This window comes from Sceloporus occidentalis, unplaced genomic scaffold, assembly GCF_023333645.1.
Source record: "Sceloporus occidentalis isolate IW3139 unplaced genomic scaffold, rSceOcc1.0.p SCAF_14, whole genome shotgun sequence".
Lineage (NCBI taxonomy): Eukaryota > Metazoa > Chordata > Lepidosauria > Squamata > Phrynosomatidae > Sceloporus > Sceloporus occidentalis.
In genome coordinates this window covers 19,563,271-19,573,701 of record NW_028316994.1, presented here as the reverse complement: position 1 = coordinate 19,573,701, position 10,431 = coordinate 19,563,271, and the positions used below count along the sequence as shown (strand labels likewise).

The following is a 10,431-nucleotide window of genomic DNA, read 5'->3' as shown; positions in this document are numbered from 1 at the left end:
GGGGGCCGGCTGGCATCGGCTTTGGCATCCCCCTCCTTTCTCATGTAGGTGGATGCTGTGCAGTTATCAAACCTCTATTTGGCAAGAGAGAAGGGCCCCCTGACAGCCCCACTCCTCTGGGATCTTTCTCAAAGACTGGCAACTCTCAGCAATCAAACACATTACAGTTCCAGAGCCCTTGGATTAATATATAGCATGATAGTGGGAGTAAGCAAGCAAAAGCATAACAACAGGGACTCCTCTCTTTTGCTCACCTCTCAGCCCCCACAACCAACTCTTGGCCTTTGAGCAGCAGTCATCAGCCCCCTTCTCATGCGCCTCCTCCGCTTGTGTCTTGCTCAGGGTCCCCCTTTTCTTGCTTATGGCAAAAAGAGCCCAGCTGCTTGGCTGTGCAGACACACAACCTCTGCAGAAAGCACAGCAGTGGTCTGCGGATCCCCAAATCCTTCACACTCGGGGGGGGGTGGTGGTGGTGGTGGTGGTCAGAACGGCCTCCCCTGCTTCCTTTTAGGGACCAAGAGTTTAGCCGAAACTGACTTGTTGGTCTTTGCTGTAAAGGCTCTCTTGGCATTTTCTGCCAGAGCAGTGACAAGGTCCAAAGGAGCCAGGTGGGCTTCACAAAGGGGCACCAAAATCCTCTCTGCCCTCTTCTTTCTGAGGGTTGTGTGTGTGTAGGAGGGCTTAATTCACAAGGTTGAGGAGTGCCTTCATAGCCACCAGTGCTGCCTCTCCCCAAGCATTACTCTGAAACCATCCACCTGGACGGTGGGAGTCCAGTGGGAGTCCAGTGGGAGTCCGGTGCTCATCTGGGGGTTTGGGAGGTTATTTAATATGTTTTAAAAAGTTCCAAGACCTGGAAGGACCCTCAAAACCAGCCTTGATGGGCTTTCCAGGAGCTGTTCTTAATGCTTTAGAAATGGAGTGGGAGCTAGGCAGCCCTCCAGATGTTGTTGGATTGCAGCTCCCAGCCGTCCGCAGGCAGTCTGGCCAATGGTGAGGAATGCTGGGAGCTGTAGTCCAACCTCCTCACGCAAAGAGCTGCATGGTTCCCAGCCTTATTTTAGAAGAGATGGATGCTTGTGTTTCCTCCCTTGAAACACTGGCTGCTAGCTGCTGCCTGCGGCTGGAGTTGGGAGAGCGGCCATTTCCCTTTGAAAGCCTTCCAGCAATTGGGGCTCTGGGCCTTGGGCCTTTCAGAACAAGTCGGATCCTGGGGTTGAGCTGCCCCTTCGGAAGACATGATTAAACTATATTGGCATTGTTAATGGGTCAGTGCCAAATCAAGTGTCCTGCCCTGTTGTTCAGGGGGAGAAAGAAGGGCGCTGTTGTCCTATTAAAGCTGTTCCAACAACCGTTGATTAAAATGCAACCTGAAAGCCTTTGTGTGGAAGCCCCCGGGTTTGTTCTGGAGGGTGGCTGGGATGTTTACGTCCTGCTTCTTCTGCCAGGTTTCCAAGGCCTTTTCTGGGCTGGACCGAGGGGGCTGCAATGGACCCAGTCCGGCTCAGTGCTGGGGAATGCTAAGCAAGGGCAAAGGCCCCTCAAAACTAGGCTCCCCAGAATTCCACAGGGCAGCTCAAGTGGCCTGGATGCGGCGGAGCAAGGGAAGCCGGTGCAAAGCAAAGCTAGGCAAGGAGAGAAGCCGCTTGGAAGATGGAAGGCCCTTGAGTCCTGGCCGGACTGAGACTCCTCTCCCCCGCACCGCTCAGGCTCCAAAGGGCCCAAGGCACGCTCCGGAGAGGGCTGCAGTCTGCCTGGGCTCAGGGCTAGGGACTCCTGGGAGCTGTGCTTCCTTGTGGCCCCAGAGGCTCAAGGCCAGCTCCCAGGATTCCCTAACATTGAGCCAGGAAGGGGGGGTCTCCTCCTGGGCTCCTCTTTCTGCAGCCCCGGCGGCCTCCTTCCTGGCGTGGCCTCCTGGGATCTGTAGTCCGGTTGAGGGTCCCTGGAGCGGGGGGGGGGGGTCCATTTGGCCTCCTGGCCCTTGAGAGGAGGAGGAGGAGGAGAAGGGGGCTGCTGGCTTCCTCTGGGGGCCTGAGAGCCACTACAGGGCCCCCGCCGGGTCCTCCGGGGCCAGGCTTCGTTGTGCCAAGGAAGGCAGGCAGGCAGGGCAGCCCGGAGGGGAGAGGGCAGAAGGAGGGCGGCGTGGGAAAATCCTCGGCCGGGTTCCCACGCCTCCTGCTCCTGCTGCTGGCAGCCTCTAGTCGGGGGCAGGAAGGCGGCGGCGGCGGCGGCGGCAGCAGCAGCGTCCTCCTCGTCCTCCTTCCGGCGAAGGGGAGGCTGCTGCGGGGCTGGGGCTCCGCTGCTGGGCCCAAACTCCGGGAGGAGGCGGCGGCGGCGGGCCTCTCTGGCTCCTCCTCCTCCTCCTCCTCCTTTCCGGAGTCCTGCTGCTCGGCGCTGAGCCCAGCAGGCGCCGCCTCTTCCTCCCTCCGCAAGGCAGGCAGGAGGGCAGCCCCGGACGGAGCCCTACCCTCTCGGCCTGGGCCTGGGCAAGCATGGCGCCGGAGGGGCCCCACGGAGGAAGGCCCTTCTCCTCCGGGCTCCAAGGAAGAAGAGGAGGAGGAGGAAGCAGCGGGAGCAGGGCCCAGGAGCAGGAGGAAGGTGAGCGGAAGGAAGGAAGGAAGGAAGGAAGGAAGGAAGGAAGGAAGGAAGGAAGGGCTCCTGCTCCTCCTCCTGCGCCCCCAATCCCAGGGGGCCCCAGGAAGAGCAGGCCCTGGCCTCCGGCTGCCTTCCTGCTCAGGGGGAGCCCGGGGCCGGGCAGGGCAGTCCTAGGGCTCCCAGCATGATCCCCTGGCCCTGGGGCCGGGAGGAGGGGAGCTGGAAAGGCCAGAGTCCGCCTCAAGGGCAGCAGGGGCTCTTCCGCAGCCGAAGTGGAGGGAGGCGGGGGCTCCTCCTTTGGAGGCTGGGGCTGCTTGGATGGAGAGTTCCTGCACGGCGGCGGCGGCGGAAGAAGGGGGCTGGGCTGGGTCAGGCCCTTCGGGGGTCCCTGCCAGCTCGAGGGTTCTGTGCTTCTCTGGACCCAGAAATCTCACCTTCTTCAACCCAGAGGAGACTGGAGGGGTCCCTTTTGGGGGAGGCCCAGGCCCCCAGAGGCAGAAGGTAGGAGCGTGAAGAGGCCAAGAGGAAGCCCCAGCCCCGAAGGCTCCCTGGCCTGCTCCGAGGCTGATGGGTTTTGCAGTGGCTGTGAGTGAAAGGCAAGATCCCTCTCCGCCGGAAAGAGATGCCTGGCATCCCCCCCCCCCCCCAGTTGTATTTGGTTTGCTTTTGAAAACCTGGGACCTGAGGCACTGACAGTGAAGACTGGGAGCACTCAAAAAGCAATGGCCCTTCCAGTATTGGACTCAAAGAGCCAGCCATCCTCTTCGCCTCTAGAATCAGTCTGTAGAGCAGTGGTAGAGACTTGAGACTTCAACTCCCAGAAGCCTCAGCCATGTTGACCAATAGTCTGGGATTCTGGGAGATGAAGTCCAAAATCCCTTAAAGAGACCCCTTGGGGGACCACTGGATTGTAGAGAGGTCTTGTAGAGACTCATGGAAAGAAAGACCTTGGCAGCCGGGACTTTCTTTCCTCGGATGCATTTGGACTCAGAAGAGGCTGATGGCATTCCACTTCGTCCGGCTAAATTTGGAGCTTTCCATAGTGGTAGAATTCAAAGATGTAGGCCGTGTTAGTCTGTAGAATTGGTCTGGAGAGAGGTCTTCTAGTATCTTTGAGACTCACTGAAAGAAAGAGCTTGGCAGTAGACTTCAAATCTGAGGAACCTAATCTCCCTCTGAGGAAGTAGACTGGAGTCTAGGAAAGCTCCTGCTGCCAATGTCTTTCTTGCAAAGGGGCTACAAGACCTCTCGGCGTACAAGAGTTAACAATATTTAACCACTCCATTAAAAACAGCGTCAAGTGATGCCAGTGTTCTGTTTGGCTTGTCTCCCTTTAACACCCGCGTCTTCCTTGCCGCCCGCGCAGGTCTGACCCGCATCCTCAGGCGTCCCGATCTGAGCTCTCCCGGCCGAGAACTCTAACTGCCGCCATCAAAGACGTAAAGATGAACAAGGAAACCACAGAGGTCTCCGGTGAGTCGGCCAGAGCATTGCCCTGCGCCCCTCTCTGCCGCCTCGATGGGAGACGGATCGCGTGGGATCGTTTTTGGCCCCCTTTGGTTTCCCCAAAGGACCCAGGCCTCCCCATCTCCTCCTGGCCCCAACGGCAGGAGCGCCTGGGGATGATGGCTGTGTAGTCCAGTGCGCCTAGAGTTGTCAGGATTCAGGAGGTGATTGTACTCACATTCCCATCTCCACCTTTGTGGCTTTGACTTTGGCAGCGGATTTGATTAATATGTTCTTTCTAGGAATCTCCAGGTCCTCCAGCACAATTCTGTTGGAAATTGACCATAGAGTTGCACTGAAGGACCTGGAGATTCCTAGAGAAGGCACTCCTCTAGGCATTGTAGGTCCTCCAGCGTTATTCTTCTGGCAGGTGTGAATACAGAACTGCATTGGAGGACCTAGAGATGATAATAATAATAATAATTTAGCCAAGGCTATCAGAGTGGCTTATAAATGGTTAATTAGACATTTCCCTGCCCTCAGGCTTACAATCTAAAGATTCCTAGAGAGGTGTTCCTTCAGGCAGTTTCCCCACTTCCACGGGGGTCCTGTGCCCCTCACTCCAGGGGATGTGGAGAGCCCACTGTACTCGCTTTCCCATCTCCATATTTTCCCCATTGATCAACGAGGGGTTCCCTCCTCCGTGGCGCTCTGTTTATGCCCATGCGATTGGCATGAGAATGGGATGGAGGGTGAAGTTGGGCAAGGCCTTTCCTAGAGTGGCATCCATGGTTACTCTTCTGAGGAAGGCTGGCTTGTTTGCCACTCCTTTTGATGCCCTTTTGCTGCTAAGAAAATGTATTAATTAATTAATTGAGCTCCCATCTCTCCCAAAATGGGGACTTCTCTTTCTCCAGCCTCTGGGTCTGCTGGAGGCTGTTTAAAGTTTTGCTGAATGATCAATCTGGCAGATTGGGAGAATGGGGGACAGAACGCAATCGAGGAGTTGACTGTGAGCCAATGATGTATTGGACTGTGGCTCCGAAGGCCAGGGTTTGACCCTCCGCTTAGCCACAGAAATCCACACTGGGGGAGCCTGGGCGAATCACACACTCTCAGCCCCCCAAAACCCAGTGAAAACCCCCCCCCAGGGTCACCATAAGTCAGAAGCATCTTGAAGACACACACAACCACAATAACCATGTTTGTTTATGTGGGATTTTGGGTCCCTGCGGTCTATGGATTGTATTTCTCTCAGTGTTATCAACATTGCTCTGAGTGCCTTTCTGGCCACAGATGGAACAGGTACATTGTAAAAAAGGTATCAGCATTGAAGAACATTTTTCAGTGCATGCTGCTGCTGTCCCCATCCAGATCTTATAATAGGCCCTGGAGCTGCTAGAAACCTGCACCTTGGCGTTGTGTTTTCTGCTGCCAACTCATTTGCTAAATGAAAATTGCATTTGCTGAATTATAGCTGGAGTTTTTTAAACAGTGGTTTTGGTTTTTTTACATATTTGCCAGTTGAAAACTGCAGGCGCTCAGAGAGAGAGAGAGAGAGAGAGAGAGAGAGAGAGCGCAGCAATGCCTGCCCTAAAATGAAGGAACAGCTTTTTTGGCAAACGCAGGGTTCTCTGAGCCTCAGTTTTATTGGACAGAGAAGCATTCTGGACAAATTGGAGGATGGTCATTCAGAAGAAGAGAAATGGCAGCTTAAGTGCCAGGATGGAGGTCAGGCATCAAAACAGAATGACAAAATGGGAGAAAGCTGTTGCAGATCATTGTAGCCTTGCTCTGCCCTGGCCTTCAGCCGCTGAAAGAACAAAGACAAGGAGAAGCCCAGTTGGATCTTCCCCTGAATAGAATGCTAGGAGGTGGTGGTTGTTGTTGTTGTTGTTGTTGTTGTATGTGTGTATATCCCGCCCTTCTCCCAAGGCTGGGACTCAGGGCGACTTACAACATTAAAAAACACCATACAGTTAAAAAACATACAAAAATAATATATTAAAATAGAAATAAATTGCTACAATAATTAAAACAAATCCAATACTAAAATCCAATTTAAAAGATTAAAATGCTTAAAATACATTAAAACAACATAACAGCAGGTTATGCTCATGAGCGTAAACGCACTTCCTCCATGTGAAATAAGCAGAATCCAAAGGCTTAAATCCCTCACCGATGTTCTCTGAAGCCATTTTCTAACAACACAGATATCTCTTTCTACATTTTCCAGAAAACTGCTGCTGATAATAATTATTATTATAGTTATAATTGTTATTATAATAATAATAATTATTTCTTTCCTGCTTCTCCTGAAGGCTGGAGGCGGATACAAGTCTTCAAAGTACAGTGGACCCTTGTTCTCCGCTGGGGTTTGGTTCCAAGATCCTCCGTGGAGAACAAAATCCATGTGCGCTCAAGTCTCATTGTATATAATGCATAGCAAAAGGGTGTCCCTTATAAAAAATGGAGAACCAGGGTTTGATATCGGAAATTTAGACTTTTTTTGAGCATTTTCAAACCCTGGATGCTTGACTCCATGGATAAGAAGTCCGTGGATAAGGAGGGCTGACTATTACTAGTCTTGATTGCTTTAAAAAGGCAGTCAAGACACATGTCTTGCGGCAGGCCTTTCCGGATTCAGATTAAGGCCTTGTATCTGTCCATTTGACAATCGCCCAAACTGCCTTTGTCCTGTTTTAATAACTGTCCAGTAATATAATTGTATTTTATTGTGGATGGAATGGTTAGGGAAGGTTTAGGATATAATGAAACATTATTGTAGTATTGCATTGTATGGATATTTTTAGTGTAAGCCGCTTTGATAGCTGGAGAAGCGGGATTTAAATAAATGTATTGTTGTTGTTGTTACAACATGTTAAAATTCAAAACACTGTTTAAAAATACATAGAACTGACCATTAAAATATACTACTATAAAACCATTAAAATATATAATACAGTTTCTTGACATATACCCATTAAAAGTCACAATTTAAAATTGACCAGAGGCTCTGAATCCCAGCCTGTGATGGGAGCATTAAGAAGATGGGGCTCATCTTCCTGGGGGGGAGGGTGGCATCCGTCCCGGCCGGGCCCCATGGCCACCCCTCCTCTTGCCCACGTCCCCAGAGAAGCCGGCCAGGGGAGTCTCGCTCTTCGTCTGCCCCAGATCACTCTGCAACAGGGCTCTGCTTTCTCAGGGGTTGCTCCTTGGTTGTGGGCTTCACACATGGCTTGATCCCCTATCGTTCTGCTTCCTCTCCATCCAGAAAACAACCACCACCTGAAGGTCTTCCTGCCAAAGAAGCTTGTGGATTGTGTGCCCAAGTGCCCGGCTTTGCCGAAAGAGCGCCTGCGCTGGAACACCAATGAGGTAGGCTTACCAAGGGGGGCTTGCACAGGGTCAGATTGGGGCACGTGAGGGTTTTCTTTGTCCATCCGTTGGCTGGTCAGTTTAATCTCGGTCCTAAGTCTCTTGGGGCAGTTAGTGACATTTTAAAAAGGATTTTAAAACTATTTGTTAAAGAATAGTTTTCATACACATACATGCATTTCCTATTTCTTTTGTCTGATGCAGAAGTCACCTCGGGAAGTGTGGAGGGAGTGGGGTTGCCAGGTATCCCCTTTTCTTCATTCTCCAGGACATAGGGAGAAATCTCAGGGCAAGAACATGGTCTTGAAAAGTATGCGTATTTGTATATATTTCCATCGTTTATTTATTTTATTTTATCTTTACCCCACCCTTCTCTCAAAGTGGGACCCAAGGCGGGCGAACGGCATGTATATAAAACACATTAAAACAATTAAAATAAAAAAAGTTTAAAATTGCAAATATAACATTTAAAACGTACAAAGTTAAAAATAATAATCTAAAACCAAGCTCCTCGTCCCGTAATAAAACCAGGTCTGCAAGATCTGAAAAGGCTTGTTTAAATGAATAATGAGACTTTGTTGGCTTTTTATGTGGATGGTGTTCTTAATGGCATCAGTCTTAAAGATGGACTGAATAAGAATGGCTTTATTTGGATTTTGGAATATTTGCATATACATCATGAGATATTTTGGAGATGGGAACCAAGTCTCAACATAGAATTTATTTATGTTTTGTATACTCTTAGCCTGAAGGGAATTTAACATGTAATAGTTTAACTATATATTTTTAATGAAACAAAGCTTGTGTAATGGAACCATCAGAAAGCAAAGGTGCCTCTCTCTCTCTCTCTCTCTCTCTCTCTCTCTCTCTCTCTCTCTGGATTTTTGGATTTGGGGGCATTTCAGATTTTGGAATTCCTGATCAGGGAGACTGAACCTGGAAATGGTTAGGTTCTTTATCCATAGAATAATAAGGATGCAGAACTTTCCAGTATTACAGTAATAGTTTTCGAAGAAGTAGCTGAGTTGGTCTCTTGCAACATGAAAAGGAGGAAGGAAGAGGAGGAGGGAAAGGGAAATGGCAGCCCTTTAAGACTCAACTGGTGTTTATTTCTTTATGAGTTTTCATGGATATAAATAGTAATATAATAACAGTAGTTTTTTAGCCACCAGCAGAGCATGGAGAATCCATTTCCACTGATCAGTAGAAAGTGGGAAAATGCAGGACTGTTTGCAAAATTCAAAGTTTGTTTCCTTATGACAAGTAATCATTTCTACCCAGAAAGAAGCGATATATGGATGTAGCTGGATTATATGTTTAAAAGCTTGCATTACAAAGTCAGCAATGTAAAGATGCACTCAGATCATTACTCAGAAAGTGTTTGGTATCCAGTATATCTGCAACATCATTTTAATTTACCTCCCAAATCGGTTATGCTATAAGATCCATAGATGCAGCAGTTAGGGAATCCAAAGCTACAGGTTTATTCCTTTTTAAGAATAAAACCTCAAAGCTGTTTACAATCAAAGGAGGTGCAAAAAGAAATCTTCCAAAACCAGGCTGCCAACACCAAGAAAGCCCTGCCATGTTTGGTTGCCTTACTGTTCTGGGGCATAACTACAGAGCAGTTTGGAGATGTATTCATATTTATTATTCCAGAGCTTTAAAAAGTTTACAGCCTCCAGCGTTTGGGAGCAAACTCAGGGCAGCAGCGGTGGCTTCCTTGAAGGAGTCCATCCGCCTATAATGCCGTCTTTCTCTCTTCCTGCGGCCTTTTCCCTTGCCAAGCATCATTGCCTTTTCTAGCAAGGCATGTCATCTCACCATGTGGCCAGAGTTTCCCTGTTTTACAGTCCATCCAGTCCTTCCTGGAAGATTTGCATCCAGCTCAGCTAGCAGAGCAACAGCGTGCTACGATTTGCAAGGCTTCATTGACTTACAAATCTGCAACTACGTTTGGTCTTTAAACAGAGGCTGGATGGCAATCTGTTGGGGGTGCTTTGATTCTGTATTCCTACAAGGCAAAATGGGGTTGGACTGGATGACCCTTGCAGTCTATTCCAACTCTAGGATTCTGTGATTCTATGAGAGGCGAACCCAGAAGGTGGTGCTGGGGGACTCCGGTTTGACCCCCTGGCCATTGTCCAGTAGCATCCCTCAGGCTCCAGGTCTGTCCCTCCTGCCATTCAGCATATCCATGAAACCACTGGGAAGGGGCATCCAGAGTTTTGGGGTGCGGTGCCATCAATATGCAGATGACACCTGTCTCTCCTACTCCTTTCCACCCCAATCCAAGGAGGCTGCCTTGATAGTGTTTAGATCAAGAGAAGTAATAATGCCACTATATTCTGCTTTGGCCAGGCCCCACCTGGAATATTGTGTCCAGTTCTGGGCCCCACAATTCAAAAAAGACATTGAGAAACTGGAGCCATGTGTCCAAATGGTGAAGGGTCTGGAAACCATTAAGTCCTATGAAGAACAACAGAAGGAGATGGGGATGTTTATCCTGGAGAAGAGAAGGTTAAGAGGGGATATGATAGCCCTGTTTAAATACTTGAAGGGGTGTCATATTGAGGAGGGAGCAAGCTTGTTTTCTGCTGCTCCAGAGAATAGGACACAATGGAGCAATGGATGCAAACTACAGGAAAAGAGATTATGCTTCAACATTAGGAGGAACTTCCTGAGAGTAAGGGCTGTTCGACATTGGAACACACTCCTTCCTCTGAGTTTGTGGTGGAGTCTCCTTCCTTAGAGGTCTTTAAACAGAGGCTGGATGGCCATGTCAGAGATGCTTTGATTTGGATTTCCTGCATGGCAGAATGGGGTTGGACTGGATCAGGGCCCTTGCGGTCTCTTCCAGCTCTAGGATTCTATGATTCTATGATTGATTTAAACGGGTTCCTGTCATCAGTAATGGAGAAGTTGAACATTTAATCCAGGGAAGACTGAGGTGCTTCTGGCCAGTTGAGTGGCAGATCAAGGTCTCTGCCTATGTTAGACCGGACCACACTC

The 10,431-nt window shown here is 49.6% G+C and overlaps 1 protein-coding gene across 6 annotated transcripts in view; it reads left to right on the top strand.

Moving 5' to 3' along the window:
- The first annotated feature begins 2,407 nt into the window (after positions 1–2,407).
- LOC149304405 (calmodulin-binding transcription activator 2-like) overlaps positions 2,408–10,431 on the top strand; it is a 49,362-nt gene continuing 41,338 nt past the window's right edge. For 4 of the 6 annotated variants that reach the window (XM_089480922.1, XM_089480921.1, XM_089480919.1 and 1 more), the window contains exons 1-3: positions 2,408–2,598; positions 3,962–4,068; positions 7,316–7,419. In XM_089480922.1, the coding sequence (XP_089337048.1) occupies positions 4,041–4,068; positions 7,316–7,419 (132 nt within the window). In that variant the 5' untranslated portion in view covers positions 2,408–2,598; positions 3,962–4,040. Of the gene's footprint in view, positions 2,599–2,976; positions 3,097–3,961; positions 4,069–7,315; positions 7,420–10,431 lie in introns of those variants that run through there. The other 2 variants (XM_089480923.1, XM_089480918.1) reach the window with 2 other exon arrangements.